Source organism: Ursus maritimus, unplaced genomic scaffold, assembly GCF_017311325.1.
Source record: "Ursus maritimus isolate PB19 unplaced genomic scaffold, ASM1731132v1 scaffold_5, whole genome shotgun sequence".
NCBI lineage: Eukaryota > Metazoa > Chordata > Mammalia > Carnivora > Ursidae > Ursus > Ursus maritimus.
The window spans coordinates 16,300,362-16,322,468 of record NW_024426663.1 but is presented as its reverse complement, the minus strand read 5'-3'; the positions used below and the strand labels follow the sequence as shown (position 1 = coordinate 16,322,468).

General features: G+C 35.8%; 1 protein-coding gene across 3 annotated transcripts in view; it reads right to left on the bottom strand.

Annotated features, from left to right (window-relative positions):
- Window positions 1–22,107, bottom strand: part of FAM172A (family with sequence similarity 172 member A) — a 419,583-nt gene that overhangs the window by 83,988 nt on the left and 313,488 nt on the right. Inside the window, exon 10 of one of the 3 annotated variants that reach the window (XM_040622091.1) lies at window positions 4,591–4,853. The exons of the other annotated variants lie outside the window; for them this stretch is intronic. Coding sequence (XP_040478025.1) covers window positions 4,834–4,853 — 20 coding nt within the window. The 3' untranslated portion in view covers window positions 4,591–4,833. Of the gene's footprint in view, window positions 1–4,590; window positions 4,854–22,107 lie in introns of those variants that run through there. 3 annotated transcript variants of the gene reach the window in all.

The window sequence follows — 22,107 nt, the reverse complement described above, 5'->3', positions numbered from 1 at the left end:
AGAAAGGTCCAAGGCATTTCAAAGGGGAGAATGTTTTCAACAAGCGCTCTTGGGAAAATTAGATATCCACAGGCCAAAAAATGAACTTAGATCCTTACCACATATCATACATAAAAATGAACTCAAAACGAATCATACCTAAATGTAAGAGCTAAAACTATAAATTTAAACAACAAAACATAGTAGATAAAGTTTATGATCTAGGGTTTGGTAAAGACTTCTTAGCTATGATACCAAAAATACAACTCGTAAAAAAATAATAAATTGAACTTCCTAGATTTTGAACTCATAAACACTTCTGCACTTCAAAAGATACCATAAAGAAAAAAAAAAAAAGCAAGCCACAGCCTGGGATAAAATATTCATAAATCACATACCTGATAAGGGACTTGTATCTAGCATATATAAAGAACTCCTTCAACCCAGTAATAAGACAAAAGATTAAAAAATAGGCAAAACAAATACAGACATTTCACCAAAGAAGATATACATATGGCTAATAAACACATGAGAACATACTTAATATCAAGTAGTCATTAGGGAAATAAAAATTAAAACCAAAATGAAGTAACATCACAAACCTACTAGAATGGCTATAATCAAAAGCACTGATTTACTAAGAGTTGATGTGGATGTGGAAAAACTGGAACTCTTATACTTTGCTTGTGTGAATGTAAAATAGTGTGCCCACTTTGAAAAAGTTCCACGGTTCATTGAAAAGCTGAATATATTAACTTACGACATGACCTAATAATTCTACTCTTATTTATACACCCAAGATAAGTGAAAACTTATGTCTGGACTGATTCATATGTGAATGTTTGTAGTGGCATTACACATAACAGCTCCAAATTGAAAATAATTCAAATATCCGTCAACTGGTAAGTGGATAACACAACATAGCATAGCCACACAATGGAATACTGTTCAGCAGCAAAAAGGAATGGACTACTGATACATGCTATAATACGTCTGAGCCTCACAAACACTGTATGCAGAAGAAGCCAGACAGAAAAGATCACGTATTGTTTGATGCCATTTATAGGATATTTACAGAGAAGGCAAATACATGGAGACAGTAGACCACTGATTGTCTGGGACTGTGGATGGAAGCAGCAAATGGGCACAAATAAACTTTTTGGGGTGATGGAAGTATTCTAAAATTCAATTGTGGTGATTGTTGCACTACCGCAAATTAGCTAAAAATGATTCAACTGTATACTTAAAATGAAATTATTTTATAGTATGTAAACTGTACTTCACTAATGGTATTAAAAAATAGACACAATATAAAATTATATGAAAGCACTCGAAGAAGTTAAGGCAAAAGCAAAAATGGATAAGAAAATAATGAATGGATGTGATTAGTCCTATTCAGTTGCTACAGACGGGATGCAAATTTAGGCTTAAGCTTCCAAATGGTGAAAGCTAAGAGGGGAATAAATGGGTATGTCAGTGGTTCCCAAACTTGGGAAACCACTGGGGATTACCTGGGGATCTTTGAAAAAGGCTGATGCCTGGATCCCACCCTAGATATTGTGACTGTACTGTAACAGAAGAGAGGCCTTGGTTCCTCAAGTAATGCTCTTGTGGAGCTAAGTTCGGGAACCACTGGAATAACATACTGTAAGACTTTCATTGACAATAAGATAAAAAGAAATAATTGCTTGGGGGAAATCAGAGTTCTGGAAAGGATTTCTCCTACAGGTCCTCCTAAGAGAGGACCTCATAAAACGTAATGAGTTAATGGCTCTAAATCAGCCACCCCCCAGCCCATGGTGGGTCCTCGATGGGTTACAGGGATGCAGAGACAGTGATTCTTCAGTCCTCAGGGCAGCCAAGGGACCAGGGGCAGCTGGAGAAGCTGTGCCTGAGCCCTCCAGCCTTGAGCAGTCTCCTCCATCCACACCAGAAGACTCAACAAGTATTATATTTTTGTAGCATGTGCCATAAAATAAAAAGCATGTCATCTGAAAGACATCTATAGCGGCAGTAATGGGGACGTTTATTTATTTATTTTTTAAAGATTTTATTTATTTATTTGAGAGGGAAGAGAGAGAGAGAAAGAGAGAGAGAGGAGAGAGCATGAGCAGGGAGAGGGGCAGAGGGAGAAGCAGACTTCCTTCTGAGAGAGCCCAATGTGGGGCTCAATCCTAGGACCCCAAGATCATGACCTGAGCTGAAGTCAGACGCTTAACTAACTGAACCATGGAGGTGCCCCTGGGGACATTTATATAATAGTTTCTTTCAACAAGCTGATTACAAAATAGAGAAAATGATTCAATCAAAACATTTCTGCAAGGGACCCAAAATGTCTGGTTACCTGCTCTCTAGCTTCACTTATTCCATAGTTTATATACGGCTACAAAACTTACTGAACTCCTCCTTTTGGGTGGCCCTTAGGTTAATGAATTTAAGTTATTTATTAACAAGGCTACCTTTATTTACCATGAGGCCAAGTTTACTAAAGGAGCTGGCCGTGCTGCCCAGCAAATGTCGCTCAATTCCTCAGAAATTGTGAAAGGCCCACAATGCTCACCTCTACAAGGCTCCTTCTTTACATGTAGTTTTTTAGCTTACTGTAAGCACAACATAAACTATACCATGTAATATGAGCATGTAGCATATTCATGTTATTTAGGAGGAATTGACCTTAGATTTAAAAAAAAAACACAAAACAGTTCATCTTTAGTCCAAACCTTCCCCTCCCACTCCATTTTAAGTTAATTCCACACAGAGTGACTGATTATAATGTGTGTCACTGGGGAGCAATAAGATTCTACCCTTCAGAATTTTTTCAAGGTATGGAATTTCAGGTAAAACTGCCGGTATAGAGGTTTAGAATATGGGGTATGGCTTATGGCTCCATATATTCTCCTGGTCACCTGCAACCCTTCCTCAGGAGAATATTCCTGGTGGAGTTTTCCCCGCAAATAAGACTTTGAGGAGATAGCCTTCATAAGTACATTAGTCAATCTTTATGGTTCTCTACCCCATTAGTCACATCACTACCCTAGAGTTACACCAACCACAGAGAGTAAAATCATCTTACATATTAATTTCCCATATGACCATCAGATTCTTGCATCAAGAGCTCCTGTTTTAAATCAAAAAGTTAGTTCTTGCCTACGTAACCACAATATCCCATTTAACTATAAAGAAATTCCATTCTTCCCCTAATGAATTTTTACTATCTATAAAAGTGAACCAAGAGGATTTTACTCTACTTATATGAATACTGCAGCCACTTCTGTTTACTCTGAAAATGAAAGAATGAAACTATAAGAATATACTTGTATTTCTAATATATATGTACAATCAAAAGAGGATTTCAGGGAAAAGTACAAATGTGAGGACAGCAAAAAGGAAAAGGCACTACATGAATGTTCAACACTTACGATAAAACTTCAGCAGAAACTAGAGCTTCCCATTTTTTAAAAAGTACCCGTAAGTCTCCTTATTAATTTAAACTTTATCACAAATACACAACTGCATTCTGCTGCAATCCCCTTAAGTCATCTTGTTAAATTTTGTCACAACATGTGTTCCTGTAGTTCTACACTTTTACCTTTGCACTTTGTAGTGTGGAGCAGAGCGACATAATTAACCACTGCTAGGTAGTGTTTATGTTAGTTCTCAAAAGGTTAAGAAGCTGATTATAGCTAAAATCAGCTTTGCCTAAGGCTTCAGGGGCTCTGGGTAATCAAACCAGACAAGCAGGACACAGCGTCACCTAAAACAAACCAGTGGCACTTTCTTCTTTGCTCTGACCCTTTCCCCCCTTTTTATTAGGGGAACAACTCATGCTTTGTGCTTTTGCCAGATAATTTAGAAAGACTTGTTTCTAATAAATTTGGCATGCAATCTCATAAGATGTCCACCTGTTTATAAGTAATGAGAGCAAGTACAGCAAATGTTGAAAAAAAATGCTGATAAAAAATGTTGATAGAAGAAACCCAAATTCGGAGAGATTGAGATGTTACACAGAAAATATTTTCCTAAAAGGCAGGTGACAACATGATCACGTATACATGATATTAAGGATGTCTCCTAGCTTTCCATAGACTGTCATCTTGGTTCTACAGAAAACCACACAATGGTTTATTTGCTTCCAAGAGAACTCAGAGAACTTTGTAAACCTGATAGATAACGCATTAGCATTTCTGAGAAACCATGGCTAACCCACTCTGCTGAGTTATTGCTCACTCTCCCTCCATCTCTACTCTTTGAAGTCAGGCAAGGTGAACTGTATAATGGACACATTTAAGGAGGGGGTTTCACAAGGTGAGGAGAAGAGCAAATGAGCCCTACTTCACAGACTCCATTTCCACACGGTTCTATATTTAAATGCAGTAAGACGAATTAGACAAATCCAAATCCTTGCTGCCTTTGAGCCTAAAGGGAACAAAAGCATGAAAGCTAAAGAGATATTAAAAAGGAGAAGGCAAGGCAAATTTAAATAAAAATCTAGAATCTCATTCTTAACAAAATTTGAGAATCATTATTACAACAATAGGTAACATTTGTTACATCCTTATCCTCTTACATTTGACTTTGAATTTTTGGTTCGAATTCTACATATTTATTACTTTGCTTGAAATACATAAACAAAATGAATGTAAACATCCTACAAATGAGTGATCAGGAGAAAATGAATTTTGCTAATGATTTATTCTGGGCAATAAAATAAAAACTTGTTATTTTAATTGATTAAGTCATAAAGAGTTCCTGGAGAAGTCAAATCTTGCTATTTGCACAGTCAGACAATTTCTGCTAATCCAGCAGTACTTAACAAATTCACATGTGGTTAGCTTGTCTTGCCATAGCTGTATATCACATTTCTGTGCTGCAAGCTGTGCAAAAAAAAATCAATATGCCAAGTTTAACAAAAGGACAGGAAACATGATGTTCTCCTATATTTTCAATGAACCTCAAATGACTCTGCTGTTCATACTCAGTACAATTTATGGCAGAGAAATGTATTCTTCAATGGAAAAAAACCTACAATGGAATGGATTATATAAATTCAGAGCTGAAGTTCTGCCTTATTCCATAATAATTTATTTAGAAGATTCTGACATTCTGCTTCAATGTGCACAGTACAATCAGCCATTCACGAGGCAGTTTTTTTAATAAAGACTAAAATATATTCTTTAGACCAAAGAAATATATACTATTTATGGTAATAGTTTGATATATGTATTTAATTTAGGTTTTGGAGACTTTCTTTGAATGTCTCCTTTCACATGTGAAACACAGGATGAGAGGGTATCTACTGAGCAAATGCTTTAAATTATAACACTAAGAAAAAAAATCCCAATGGATCCTGAGATACTGCATTGGTTAATTGATTCGAGATTTTTACATCTTCTTTTACTACTGCAGAAGTACATTATGTGTCAAAGGAGATTAGTATGAAAATGTTGAGAATGAAGTAGGAGTGGTCATGACCAATAGGTCAGCACAGAGCGGTGCCACTCCTGCCTTCCCAAGTCAGCGATGTGGAACTAAGTGTGGCAAAACAACCAGCAACTTGGACTTCAGCCAAGGGGTTCAGAACTATTGCCACAGTAGATTTTTTTTTTTTGTAAGAAGAGAATTGGCTTTAGCCATACACATAAAAAAAAAGCACCATATACATAAAAAAAATAAGAAAGTTGAACAATCCACTAACAGAGAAATTCACATATGAAAAACTCTTTGGTAATTTCTCTTCATTCCAAAAGCAGCAGTAAATGAATTAATGGCACTTAGCTGGGGAAAGCATGTCAGTGATCAGTACTGAAGGTATAAACTGTTATAGAAAACACATTCAGAGAATTACACTCATTTCTAACTTCCTATTAATGTGTTATTTAGAAGACAATTTTCATTCATAGATATGTATACTATTTAAAAGAGCATAGGGATAAAGTTCCCAACCAGAAAATAACAATGTAATGATCCTAACTGTTAAATAACATTAATGTTGCTATAAATGATCATTTCTATACATAGTTGACCCTTGAACAACGTGGGGGTTAGTGCCATTCCCCTGCACAGCTGAAAATCTTCATTTAACTTTTCACTTCCCCAAACTTAACCAATAAGAGTCTACTGTTGACCGGAAGTCTTACTGGTAATATAAACAGTGACTGACACATATTTTGTATGTTAAATGTATTACATACTGTATCCTTACAATATAGTAAGCTAGAGAAAAGAAAATGTTACTAAGAAAATCATAAGGAAAAGAAAATATATTTATAGTAGCGTACTGTTTTTACGGAAAAAAATACACATATTATGTGCACCCATGCAGTTCAAATGCCTATTGTTCAAGACTCGATTGTAATTCGTATTCTTATTTCAAAACAGAGGATGTAACATGGCTCGAATAGTGATAAGAAGTTTTTGTATGGATATTCAGGAAACCCAGAATACCAGAGCTTGGGAAAAACATTATACCAAGGCATACAAATAAAAATTTAGTTGTGTATTAAAGTAGACTCTTTAAAGTCTGCAACCACAATTAATAGTCAAATATAACCCCCAGTTAGTTGTGTGGTCCTAGTATTCACATAATCTATTCTCAGGAAATGAAAGGGTTAACATTTTTGGAAAGCACTTAATTATTTTAACAACAAAGAACTGTAAGTGAGAAGTAAACATTTTACTTCTGGGGAGTAAAACTTCCTTAACATGTTACTGATTTTAGGTTTAAATGGCAATTCAAATTATTTTTCCACATTTTTCATCTTTGTAGATTTTATATTTTTTAGCTTTTTCTCATCTCTCTAAAGGCTCTTTGGGAGTACCTTTTGCCTTTTCATTAGAAAACATCTATGTGTCACCGAGATCTCCCTATCACTTTATTGCCAATAAATGAAACCTACAGATTCACTTCTTTTTTTTTTTTTTTTTTTTTAGATTTTATTTATTTATTCGACAGAGACAGCCAGCGAGAGAGGAAACACAAGCAGGGGGAGTGGGAGAGGAAGAAGCAGGGTCATAGCAGAGGAGCCTGATGTGGGGCTCGATCCCATAACGCCGGGATCACGCCCTGAGCCGAAGGCAGACGCCCAACCGCAGTGCCACCCAGGCGCCCCTACAGATTCACTTCTGATATAAATGCCTGGTCTCTGCTCTTGAGGCAACATTGCCGGCTCTCTCTTGGATGCCTTTTTTATACATCCAATCATTTTTTAAAACTCAAACGGAGGGGTCTGCGTTCACTTTTCTTAGCACGACCTAATTTCTCCAGCGTCGCTGGTATCTTTACATCTTATTTGTCCACACAGGAGATTTTCCCATAATTTTTATACACCTCAAAATGTCGGAATCTTCACAAAATTATCCTGAGTTTTCTAGCATGGCTATTATCTACAGGGCAGAGCAAATTAGGTGCTGTAAGCTGAAACATGTGGTGTGTTTGAACTCTTAGCCTTCGAAGTGTGTATTTAATTTGGTCTGATTGAAGCCTCTAGAAGAGACTCTCAGAGCTAGAAAGGATCATGAAAATTATCTACCTAAGTAATGTTAAAACAATGTGAGATCCAGAGAAGTTCAACAGTTGGCTCAAAGCCACAAACTGGTTTGCGACTCTCATTCTCTACTCATACTGCGCTTTTTGTAGTGCACTTACTGTGCTCCTCAAAGCAGAATCGGGGGGAACCATCAATGTAGGAATGTAGGAAATATATTTCCTACACGTAAGATTTCTACCACTTTCAATAAACATATTCCTTCTGTTTCTATTGTTAAACTCTCAATGCACTTTTTCACCATATCTTAGTGACTCCTGGATCTCATTCTTACGGGTGCAAAGCCTGTCTTGGTCGCAACCTGCTGTGGCCACTTTATAACCTTGCAGAAGCTGCTTATCCTTCCTAAGGTAAATGGAACCTGTCGAAAAGTCCATCTATTATCTATCTCAAATAAAGTAAAATTTGAACTTCTAATTTTCCTGCCTGTTTTGTTCTCTTTAAGTAATGCAGATATAAAATCCTTGGCTTCTATTTCTAGCACCCTAAAATTCCATTTGGGTTCCCACTCTTTAAAGCTCCCTTTCTCATTTTTCTTTTTTTTGTAATATACTACAATAATTTTATTTATTTTTTTATAATAATTTTTTAAATTATGTTAGTCACCATACAGTACATCCCTGGTTTTTGATGTAAAGTTCCATGATTCATTAGTTGTGTATAACACCCAGTGCACCATGCAATACGTGCCCTCCTTACTACCCATCACCAGCCTATCCCATTCCCCCACCCCCTCCACTCTGAAGCCCTCAGTTTGTTTCTCATAGTTCATAGTCTCTCATGCTTCATTCCCCCTTCTGATTACCCCCCCTCATCCTTTATTCTCATTTTTCTTAAGCTCACATTTCTGAACATTTTAGAGTAGGTTCCTATCTCCCCCAACCTTCAACACTAGAAGAGAAGTGCATTATTTTGTTGTTTATCCTTACCTACTCAGGCCATCATGTCTTTTCCCTTTCAAGTCTTTTTAAGATACCTATTTATGAATCTTTCTTTGTAAAATACGTCTAATTACTGGACTGCAGTCAGCAGCCACATGCTATTGCCATCACTTACTTTTCAACTTCACTTCTTTACATCCTTTAATTTTAAAACATAGAAACTTAGGATTGAAATAGACATTAAAGATTACTTCATCTAGTCTCTTCCAAAGGTAAGAATTCCTTCTATCAAATTTGTGAAAAGTGGTCATCGAGCCCTTACCTGAATGCTTCAAAAGACAGAAAGCTCACTAGTTTATAATGCAGCCCAGTCCATGTCTGACACAACCATTATACTGAGCATATTTAATTCCCATAATCCACAATCAAAGCCTTTGTCATAAAATATTCAGAACATCATTTATGAATTGGAGTTGAGAACAGCTAAATCATTAAAATTTCTGGGTTCCTTTAGTGCCATAACTTAAAGATCTGGATGCTACCTACTAGACTTTAAGAGCTGCGACTATTAAAAGAAAAACTAATGGGGTGCTTGGATGGCTGAGTTGGTTGAGCGTCCGACTCTTGATTTAGGCTGAGGTCATGATCTCAGGGTCGTGAGATCCAACCCTGCAATGGGCTCTGAGCTCAGCAGCGGGGTGTCTGCTCAAGAGTCCCTCTCTCCCTATCCCTCTGTTCCTCCCCCTGCTCGCCCTTTCTAAATAAATAAATAAAATCTCAAAAAAAAAAAACCAAACAAACAAACCCAACAATCTTCAGCTGATGCTAGTTTTACAGTGCTCAAGAAATTGGCCTGTGTAATATTTTAGTAACTACTTTGAGTCGTTAGTACTTATGAGTATGGGGCAAGCTTGAACATTAAAGTTAATATTAATTAAAAATTAATTAAAATATTAATTTCCACATCGTGGGAAAACTGTATATCTGTGAAACTCTATTTCTCTTACTAGAGAAAGCATGTGTTTCCAAAAATTACACTTCAGGAATTCTGATGGAAAACCAGTATCTTAGATTTCATTTCTTTTAATTTCAGTGATTTACAGTGCCAACTACCAGACTCACCCTTTAATTTTTCATTTTGTGATGCCTAACTAAAGTGGAAGGTGTATACACAATCTTACTTACATGTGGATATTAGACTTTTGAAATAAATATAGTGAAGAACATAGTGTGAACAGCGCCTAAGACCCTGTGGTAACAGGCATAATTTTGGGAAAAGTTGAATGAATGAATGAATGAATGAGTGAATGAATAATAAATATGGTCTACTTTGCAATGGTAAAATCCTGAAATTAAGCTAATATGCCAATCCCCTGGACTGGTTTTACTTTGAGATTGGTTTAAAGAGCAGATTTTAGTTTGATAGGTTTGGAAAAGGGGAAGGCGGGAAGCAGGGGGTGGAACCTTGTGTGGCAGCTCTCTATAAGATGAACTGCTGCACGGGTGAAGCCGCTGGTTACGGTACTAGCTGGGAACTGTAAGTGTTACAGGCTTTGAAGTCAGTTCAGCTTTGATGTCCTCCTCTCATAGTTAATCGTAAGATAGTACGGAAGAGGGAAAAAATAAGACTTTCCAATACTGTCCTTGGTGTCATTGCTCAGGAAATCCTAGCACGAAAAAAGATTGGTGTCTGTGTGAACTCTAAGTGGCATCAGTCTGTTCTTTATTTCTAAACAGTTTTAAATTATTGATATGATACTTAATATTAATTTGGGAAAAATTGTTAGTTTGGGGCAAGCACAGGGATAAGCAAAAACACTCTTTTTTTTTTAAAGATTTTATTTATTTATTTCTCGGAGAGATAGAGAGAGAGAGAGCGCATAAGCACGGGGAGCAGCAGGCAAAGGGAGAAGCAGACTCCTCGCTGAGCAAGAAGCCCAATGCGGGGCTTGATTCCAGGGCCCTGGGATCATGACCTGAGCCGAACGCAGACGCTTAACCAACTGAGTCACCCAGCATCCCAAGCAAAAACATTCTTAAATTTGTGATTAGAACATGTGACTCAGTCCATAAGAACACATGTATTAATGATGATATGCAATTGTCACTATGCTAACTACTACTCAGATGGAATTACACACATGTGATTCCCAACCACGAGGAACTTATCATCTGATCACTGATAACCCTGCCTGGCAGGAATCTCAGACATCGTCTAGTCCAAGAGTGAAGCCCAGAGAAGCTGGTTTGTCTTAGAAACAAAAGATGAAACTACCAAGTACACACATCCATATACATAAATTAAATAAATGACAACCAACAGATAGCATGTAGAAATAGAGGGATATGAGTACCTTGTGAGTTCTTGACTAGAAGAAAAATTATGAGAATTTCATGTTGAGATAGAACATTGTTTACCTCATTTCATTCATTTGTATAATATTTTTATGCATTTTGCCATATACACAAAGTACTGTTACTATGAAAATATCTGGTATTTTCTTTACATCAACTCACTTTTTCTGTTTCTGTTTGCCTAGTCCTAAGCAGTCATTAAATGGGTTTCATGTGTTATTCATACTTTTTCTAATATATATTAGAATGAACAAGTAAACTACTAAAATAAAAAAAAAAAGGTATATCCGTGAACCATCAGAAGTATGCATATAAAACACTAAGATGGAGGACTCAAGGGAAAAATATATCCTAATTATTTCTTGAAGTACTTAAATGAGAACTATGATTTTTAAGTCTGCACATTCTTTCTTTTTTAATGTAATATGTTCAACTAGCCAACATACAGTACATTCTTTAAGTATTTAGATAGCCACGTGATCTGGGATAACCTGAATTTTAAATGTTCTTTTCTTTTCTTTGGGGTCATGTGGTTTAACGCCTCCCAGCATAAAACTTTAGTTATTGGAAACTTCCCTAGCCTACTTCACGGATAATAAATAACCTATAGTTTAATGAAATCTATAATTAAAAGTGATAGTAATGATAATCTAAGACCAAGATAGTGACAAAAAGTTGAAAGGAAAAACGATTCCTTTTCACTCTTCACAGTGCTTGCTGTCTTGAGCTGACTACTGCTTAAAAACAAAATAAAACAAAACAAAACACCCCACAAAACTTTCTAGTTTTTCTAAGTAGAATAAAACTATAGAAGTTACAGAAATCTTACAGGCATGACTTTAATGGGAAAAGGAAAAGAATGATTAAAGTTCTATGGCATTCCTCCTGTTTATGTGTTGGTATCATGTAATGAGATGAGAAAAACTCCAAGGCCAGATACTAGAAGAGAGGGGTTAACTACACCTCATGAAAACAAAAGGTCATTCCTCTGTTCAATTCTTATCCTTTAAGCGCATTTGAGTTGACTGTAAACATAAACAAAAGCCACTGGTGGGCAATTAAATTTGAAGAAGTGGCCCATAAAAGGTAGAATATTCAGTATGTATTAGAGTCAGTTACACAACATCTGATTTAATAGTTAGATTTTAAGCGTTCCTCTCATAATACATGTTAAATGATCTCAACAAATCATATTCTGTAAGGCAGCAAAATGACAATTTCATATAGTCTAAGGCTGGGAGGACAAGAACATTAAAGCAAATTAATCTGTAAACCTCTACGTTAAAAGGTTGAAAATCTGCAGACATTTTTAACAAGAACTTTAAAATGAATCTGCCATTCCTAAAGTCATCTCACTAGACAGGAAAGAGGAACTTGGCATGTGACCAATAAATTATGAGAGAGCAACACCTCAGGGTCAGAGGGCACTGATGACTGCAACCAATCTCACCAGCTAGGGCAACAGATTAAGCCAGAGGATAGGATGCCCTACAACCTTAACCTGCTAATACCTTTACATTCTTCAGAATGACCTCTAGTCTGCCCTTTCCTATTCGTTGTTAGTTACACTAATTACAGCTTAACTGGTATTGTTGGTACCAGTTTTTCCCTCGAAAGACATGCAGAGAAAGGTTATCTCTAATAGCTTGAAATAACTTCAGCCAAATTCTGTTGTGCACATTAGGAGCACTCACCTCCAGTTTTGAATGGGTCTTTTATAGACATCAAAGGAAAGACACTAAAAGCAATGTGTGTTTGTGGATTCTATAAAGCATTTCATATAGGAAGCTATAAAAATAAGAACAGTAACTTCTCCTGTGACTAGAACTTTAAAATAGTTTAAAACACGGTAATTTATTTTGTATGTTTATTTTTAACATATAGGGCTGGTGATTTCAAATAGAAGGAGCTGGTTCTATCTTAACCATGCTAGTGAAGTAAAAATACTTAGCCCATGAAATCCCCTCAAAATTTATGGTTTTTACAAAAGGAATAATGAAATTTCTATCATGATCTTTTAGAACCGTTTTAATTCAACATTTACACTGATGTTAACCTAACATTATCTGGAATTGTGCATAGATTCCAAAGCCCAGTTACAAAGATTCAAATACCATCTGTGAAGCTGCAGTAAATTACCCTGTAACATTAATCTTTAAACCAGGCACTAAATCAGAACAGAAACATACCAAAGAGATTTAAGGCAAGAGAGTCATAACTGAATTATCGAGATTAATGTAAATAGTTTCACCTTATACATAAGAGTTGCAGGTTCTTAATACTACTGTTTTCACTTTGAATGAAATATATAAAATTACATCTAAATCCTAAAACTAAATTGGTAAGATATAAGTGACACCCGTGATTTTGTACATACGAAAAGAACTGTGACAATGATGGCTGAATGGTGTTGTTAATCTAAGTGTGCTCTGAGATGAGAAATATGGTAACAAAATTTTGATTTTATAAAAATAGACACATTAGGAAGTGACTATTAACATTACAAAAATAAACTTTGTAGTTTTACAAAAGGAAATCTTTAAGCCAAACCTAGACTTCTTAAAAGATGTCGATCAACAGAATTTTCACATAAATGTGTAAATGAAACTCTTTGGGAAAATGAAGAAAGATAATGAGAGTACTATGTGTCATCAAATCCAAGACACCATTGATTTTAAGATCTGCCATTATTCCACGTACCACTTCAAAAGAAAAAACATTCCCTATTAAGCCATACACAATACTTTCTTACTATACTGACTGCAAGATATATTTGTACTTTAGGTAGTTAAAATCGCATCTTATAATCAGTGAAATACAATATTTTATAATAAACTGACTTGTCTATCAATATACTTAATGAATATGTATGTGTGTGTGTGAGAACAATCTAACTTTGAAATCTAGTCACTAGGTAATATTAAATAAATTTTATTGTATATAAAGCATTGAGAGACATTGACCGTATATTTTCTATCTTCTCTGAAGACAAGTGGAGAAAGAGCAACTGATATATTGGTGACTTTGGTTTGCTTGGGTAACTTATTGATTAACTAATATTCTTACTTTTTTCCACCAAGGATTTAAGGCAGATGACAAGAAGCTGACATACAATAAAATAATTAGTGAAGTAAGAAACACAAAACCAGAACTAGGGAAAAGAACAAAAGCAAAGAGATTATAAGAACTCATATTATTTCAATTGGATATAAAAATAATTAATGAACAACAAAATAAGTCCTTGATTTTTATTTTTCACTTTAATTTAAAAAATAAGGCATAATATATTTATCTGAGAGTTAAGAAATAATTTTGCCATAAGTATGTAGGACCCTGCTAATCTCAAACAATTTCTATAAAACAGAGTATTATAGTCTTTCATTATGTGTTAAAAGATAGATACCAAGAGAGAAATTAAATACTGGGGAAAATAACCCCAAAATATCAGAAGCTCTTCCTTGACAAGATTAATTTGATTGTAGCAATAGCTAAAGTAGGATTAATATGAAGAACTATAGACTAAGTCTGTGTATGTGCAAATGTTAAAACTATTCTATGGATGGGCACCAAGGGGGCTCAGCTGGTTAAGTGTGACTCTTGGTTTCAGCTCAGGTCATGATCTCAGGTTGTGAGACTGAGCCCCTCGTAGGGCTCTGTGCTCAGTGCAGAGTCTGCTTGGGATTCTTTCCCTTTTGTTCTCCTTCCCTCTCTGCCCCTCCCCCAACTGGCACTCCCTGTCTCTTTCTCTATCCAATAAATAAATAAATAAAGTCTTAAAACAAAACAAAAAAACCCCAACCTGTTCTGTGGTATAGATGCTGCTATGCTATCTTAGGCTATAGGTGGGTAAATGAGTGGGGACCACCCACGACTTGAAGGTAGTAGCTGGAATGAATACTTCAGCAAGCAGGCCCTCCACATAGCGGGCCACAGGCTTCATGAAGTCATTGGTAAATGTGGCAAAAGGACCCAGGGCATTGAACATTCAGGTCTATTTCAAAATCACAAATGGGAAAACAATCTGCTGATGGATCAGTTCAAGTGTTTAAAATGTAGGATCTTCCCATATTTAGTTATCCTACATTTTCTCTTCTCTGTATCAGATGACATAAGTGTCTGTGACATGTACATTACATTTTCCAAGAAACTAGAGAAACTGACACAAGGACAACTGTGATGGACAGATCCCAAACCCTTCTTTGGGGAAGCTCTCCTCTTCAATTCACACAGTCTTTGGATCAAAAATTACAATGTCATGCTCAGCTCCAACCTCTTCAAGACATGGCTAGCTCAGGCTTAGCAATCTTAGCCAGTTCTACTATTCAATCTCTTTGGCTTCAGTGACTAGTTCACAGATCATCATAGTACCCAAGCAGGGCCAATAAGTTTTCACTAACATTCTTATTTGGATGCTAGAGCTTTTTTTCTGGGATAACACTGAATAGAAGATGCTCCATGTGCTTTTATCTACCCTCCCTGTACTGGTAAAGAAAGCCCTGTTTCAAGAAGGAAAGAATAAGGCCAATACGCAAAGAAAAGTAGAGAAGAAGATGGAGAGAGAGTCTTGATGGCAGACTTTGAGCCATTTCATGAATCAATAAATTACTTTTGTGTAAGCAATTTGAATTGGAGTTAGGTAACTTATAATGAAGAAAGTCTCTACTAACACAGGAATTTAAGAGGGTAGATTGTATTCTCTTTTTTTCAACTTCTAGAAAATGTGGGACTGATATTCATGTGTGCATATTTGAATTTATGTGTACATATCTGAATCTGTGAAATAAACATATGGTAAATTTTAACAGTGGCATTAAAAAAGTTAATATATGTGTTTAAGGGCTAGAGGGGTCTCTAAAAAAGGTAGGCAATCCAAATTAATTCATATTCAGTTTTCTAATACATTAAAATAATGAAGAGAGGAGGGTAGTGGGACAGGAGAGGGAGTTTATTCTCCTGATTATGTTTTTCTAAGCACAATTAAAAGTAGCTTGCATTCGCTGAAAACACATGAGTTTTGTAATAGGGAAAAGTGGCACAGAAATGTACTGGGAAGCAAAGGAAAGCTAGCTGAAGATGGTTTTACTGTAGATAATTCCCCGAATAAACAATCCACTGATAAACAATTGAGAACTAGGTGCAGCTATTCTTCTTGGGTTAGAAGGCTGTAGGATTGGACAATACATGCCTTTCCGGAATGAATTTTCATACTGCTTACACTTCAACATGTAAACCATTTTAAAAACAGACTAGAAAATAACCGTCATCTGGCATTATGATTTGTGTGAGCTACATACCACCTCGAGTTGAGTTATAAACAACTCCAATAAATATATCTGTGTTCTCAGAATGATTACTTATCTTCCACTTTCTGAATATCCTTATTAAACTCCCACATAGCTAACTTTTAAAACCTTAAGTTACTAAGCTAGCTACCTCTAGCTATTCTCTGTTGTTGTTAAGGGTCTGAGAAGGCAATGATCAATGGAATGTACCAAACATGAGTCTGCCACCTTAAGCAGACTTCTCAAAATTATTCACTTAACAACTATTTCATCATACACACTTTGGGGATTTTCAGAGGTAATATATATTCATAAGAAGAAGATTTATCAATGCTGCATTCTAATAGAAATCTGGCTTGTCTTCAAAACAAAATTTGTCTGCTGAAATAACTTACGCTAAAAAGTGTCACTTGGTATTTAAAGACAAAGCATGGATGTAAAGACACAATTATATATTGATGACTCTGAAACTGGTGAGTTTGCATGATTTGGGCAAAAAAACTTAGTTTTCGAATTCCACATTGATACAAAGGACTCATTTTAGGTAGTTTTGTAAGAATTACTATATGAATGAAAACATTTCAATATTCATGGATGGAAGCAATATTAGATTTAAATAATAACTAAAGATCTATAGGGTTTTTTTTTAATGTTTTTTTTTATTATATTATGTTAGTCACCATACAGTACATCCCCGGTTTCCAATGTAAAGTTCGATGATTCATTAGTTGCGTATAACACCCAGTGCACCATGAAATATGTGCCCTCAAGATCTATAGGTTTATTTATTTATTTATTTTACAAAAAAGACCATTATGAAGCATTGCATTGTTTTTTATACCTTGCTAAGGACTTTTCAATGATTTTTATGAGAATTTTTTGGGGAAGTTCTAAGAATGACTCTATATGGGAGTACATCAATCATTTTATTTCATATGAGAATAAAGCACAGATGGATTAATTATTTATCTCAAGTAGATTGTTTGGTATGCAAACTTAGGTACCTATTCTATCTTCAGTATCATGGCAGACAGAGTATAACAGTGTTCCATGACAATCAACTGGGGTTCCTAATCAAATGTATTTTTGCAAACAAAGGAAACTAGGCTACTACTTAACACATTGTCTTTGGTGCCTGATGGTTTTTGTCAATAACCAAAATCTTCCCAGTGTTTATGATATTGTAATAAACTTAAACAGCTTTTTATAAAAAACCTGGTGGAGGCAATTGACTCCAACTGAACAATAGACCAGTGGATCTGCTGATTATTAATTTCTGCAGATTTGCTGATCTGTAGTGCCAAGGCAAACCATCAGTAAGCTTTATGTTAGTACTAAATTATTCTAGTTCCCAGAAGAAAAGCCTTCAGAAGCCCAGATCTCAGCATTATGAGTTAGGCTATTTGTCATGAGTCATTATAAAAACCAGCCATATGAAGAATAACTTTTTGTCTCACCTAACAACAACATCAACATTTTTACTACAATTAAAGAAATTATTGATTGTGTTGCTCACTGTCTCCTTAAGAATGATATCTAAATCTTTAAATTTAATGTTAAGAAAATATTTATCCTGGGAAAGATATTCCATGCTCATGGATTGGAAGAACAAATATTGTTAAAATGTCCATAGTACCCAGAGTGATCTATAAATTTAATGCAATCCCTTTCAAAATACCAACAGCATTTTTCACAGAATTAGAACAAACAATCCCAAAATTTATATGGAACCATGAAGACTTAAATAGCCAAAGAAATCCTGAAAAAGAAGAATAACACTGGAGGTATCACAATTCCAGAATTTGGGCTACACCACAAAACTGTAGAAATCAAAACAGTATGGTACTAGCACAAAAAGAGACACATAGATCAAAAGAACAGTATAGAAAGTTCAGAAACAAACCCATGATTCTATGGTCAATTAATCTTCGACTGAGAAGGCAAGAACATGCAATGGGAAAACGTCTCTTCATCAAATAGTGTTGGGAAAACTGACAGATACAAGCAAAACAATGAAACTGGACCAAATTCTTTCACCATACACGAAAATTAACTCAAAATGGATTAAAGACCTAAATGTGAGACCTGAAACCATAAAAATCCTAGAAGAGAACACAGGCAGTAATTTCTCTGACATCGGCCATAGCAACACCTTTCTAGATATGTCTGAGTTAAGGGAAACAAAGGAAAAAATAAACTATTGGGACTTCATCAAAATAAAAAGCTTCTGCACAGCAAAGGAAACAATTAACAAAACTAAAAGACAACACACTATGAAACTTGACATCAACCACAAGAAAACATTTGGAAAGACCACAAATACATGGGGGTTAAAGAACATTCTACTAAATAATGAATGGGTCAACCAGGAAATTAAAGGAGAAAAAAAATACTTTGAAAGAAATGAAAATGAAAACATGATGGTCCAAAACCTTTGGGATGCAGAAAAAAACGGTCCTAGGAGGGAAGTATATAGCAATACAGGCCTACTACAAGAAGCAAGAAAAATCTCAACTATAAAACCTAAAGTTACACCTAAAGGAGCTAGAAAAAGAACAACAAATGTAGCCTAAAGCCTGCAGAAGAAGGGAAATGATAAAGATTAGAGCAGAAATAAATGAAATAGAAACAAAAAAATAGAACAGATCAATGAAAGTAGGAGCTGATTCTTCAAAAGCATTAATAAAATTGATAAAACCCTAGCCAGACTTTTATCAAAAAGAAAAGAGAAAGAACCCAAATAAATAAAATCATGAAGGAGAGAGGAGAGATCACAACCAACACTACAGAAATACAAACAACTACAAACTGGGTAATCTGGAAGAAATGCATAAATTGCTAAAAACATATAAACTACCAAAACTGAGACAGGAAGAAGTAGAAAATTTGAACAGACCCATAACCAGCAAAGAAATTGAATCAGGAATCAAAAATTTCCCAACAAACAAAAGTCCAGGGCCAAAAGGCTTTCCAGGCCACTATCTCCGATGAACAAGGATGCAAAAATTCTCAACAAAATACCAGGAAGCCGAATCCAATAGTACATTAAAAGATTCATTCACCATGATCAAGTAGGATTTATTCCTGGGCTGCAAAGGTGGTTCAATATTTGCAAATCAGTTGTCATGAACCACATTAATAAAAGAAAGGATAAGAACCATATGATCCTCTCAACATATGCAAGAAAAACATCTGAGAAAGTACAGTATCCATTCTTGATAAAAAAACCTCAAAACAGTAGGGATAGAGGGAACATACCTCAACATCATAAAGGCCATATATGAAAGACCCACAGCTAATATCCTCAATGGGGAAAAAACTGACAGCTTTTCCTCTATGGACGAGACAGGGATGTCCACTCTCACCACTGTTATTTAACATAGTACTGGAAGTCTTAGCTTCAGCAATCAGACAACGAAAAGAAATAAAAGGCATCCAAATCAGCAAGAAAGAAATGAAACTTTCACTATTCACAAATGACATGATAGACATTTTCTAAAGACATACTGATGGCTGACAGACACATGAAAAGATGCTCAACATCACTCATCATCAAGGAAATACAAACCAAAACTACAATGAGATACCACCACACATTTGTCAGAATGACTAAATTTAACAATACAGGAAACAACAGATGTTGGCGAGGATGGGGAGAAAGGGGAACCCTCTCGCACTGTTGGTGGGAATGCAAACTGGTGCAGCCACTCTGGAAAATGGTAGGAAGGTTCCTCAAAAAGTTAAAAATAGAACCACCCTACAATCCAGCAGTTTGCACTACTAGGTATTTACCCAAAGCATACAAAAATACAGATTCCAAGGGGTATATGCACCCCAATGTTCATAGCAGCATTATCAACAATAGCCAAATTATGGAAAAAGTCCAAATGTCCATCAACTGATAAATGGATAAAGAAGAGGTAGTATATATATATACAATGGAATGTTACTCAGCCATCAAAAAAAATGAAATATTCCCATTTGCAATGATGTGGATGGAACTAGAGTGTATTATGCTATGCAAAATAAGTCAGTCAGAGAAAGACAAATACTGTACGATTTCACTCATACGTGGAATTTAAGAAACAAAACAGATGAACATAGGGGAAAGAAAAAGAGAAAGAGGCAAAGCAAAAAACAGACTCTTAACTAAAGAGAGCAAACTGAAGGTAGCTGGAGGGGATGTGGGGTGGGGGATGGGCTAAATGGGTGATGGGTATTAAGGAGGGCACTTGTGAAGAGCACTGGGCGTTATATGCAAGTGATGAATCACTAAATTCTATTCCTGTAACTAATATTACACTCTATGTTAATTAACTAGAATTTAAATAAAAACTTGAAACCAAAAAAAGAGAGAGAGAGATAAGTGGTATATATATCCAATGGAGTATTATTCAGCTATAAAAAAGAATGAAATCTTGCCATTTTCAAAAACATGGACGGAGCTAGACAGTATAATGCTAAGCTAAATAAGCCAGTCAGAGAAAGACAAATATGGTATAATTTCACTCATATGTGTAATTTAAGAAACAAAACAAAGGAACAAAGGAAAAAGAGACAAACCAAAAAACAGATTCTTTTTTTTTTTTTTTAAAGATTTTATTTGTTCATTTGACAGAGAGTACAAGCAGGGGGAGTGGCAGGCAGAGGGAAAGGGAGAAGCAGGCTCCCTGCTGAGCAGGGAGCCTGATGGGGGCTCGATCCCAGGACCCTGGGCTTATGACGTGAGCCGAAGACAGACGCTCAACTGACTGAGCCACTCAGCTGCCCCCCAAAAACAGATTCTTAACGAATGAGAACAAACTGATGGTTACCAGAGGGGAGGTGAGTGGGGGAATGAGTGAAGTAGGTGGAGGGGATTAAGAGTATACTTCTCATGATGAGCACCGAGTAATGTATAGAACTGATGAATCACTATACTGTACACTTGAAACTAATATAACACCGTATGTGAACTGTACTGGAATAAAAATGAAAATAAAGTGTTGCTCCTAACACATTCTGTGAGATTCATGTAATCAGCTTCGTGTACTGAGAACTATGTAACTTATTTGCTATGGCTGCCAGGATTTTAACCACCGCATTTAACTCTCAATTGTAGTAACTAATCACAGCCTAGACTTTTAGTCAAAACAAACTCTTTTCACTTTTTCTTTCATTCCTGACTTTTGGTCTTCTTTACTTAACAGCTCCTATTTATCCTTCAAGTCTCAGCTCAAGTTGTCCCGGCTCTCAATAATGTTCCCAGATATCCCTCAGCGAGTTATGTGCTCCTTTCTCTGTGCCGTTCTTTTGCCCATTCCTCTAACACCGGCCACCTCGTGAGATGATCTCTGGTTTTCTCACTTCTCTCCTCTATCTAGACTATGTGTTCCTTGTTCTAATTCTGAATCTTCTTTGCTTGCCCCCAAACAGGTACTTAGTAGATAATCAGTCACTGAGGAAGTCCAGAGGTATAATGCTACTGCTCATGAGAACGTGAGAACGTGCAGCCTGGAGGAAGGGCAGGAATGGATTTGTGGGCCATAGCAAGGACGTTGGTGAGATGGCCAAAAGCTGCTACCCTGGTTGTAATCCTTTTACTTGTCGTGTTCTGGTGCATTACCTTTGATCTACGTAGCTCATATTTTATGTAATGTATCTATATGAATATTAGCACATATATGCACATGTTTTTAGAACAGTGAGACATGAAATCATTGCTCTATCTATACTTTCAAAATTTAATAATATTTGCAAGACTATAAAAATATGTGGTCAGATAATGTAATTAAATGTATATGCCTATTTGTGATTAGGACAGGTGGAATTTTACAGGTGAGTGTTAAAATGTACATGGAGATAAACATGCTAAAGATTTATAAGATATTCCACTGAATACATGGAATCATTACTGTCCTCATTAAAACAATGATAGAAAATCTATACTTGCTTTTTAGTAGAAAGTGGTATTTCATTTATATGTGGTTTTATTTCAACTGCAGTATCACTGGATCAACTGTGAGAAAATATTTAAATCTCACAAATTCAAGTACCTTCTGTTTCCTAAATGTTCACATGGTGTAT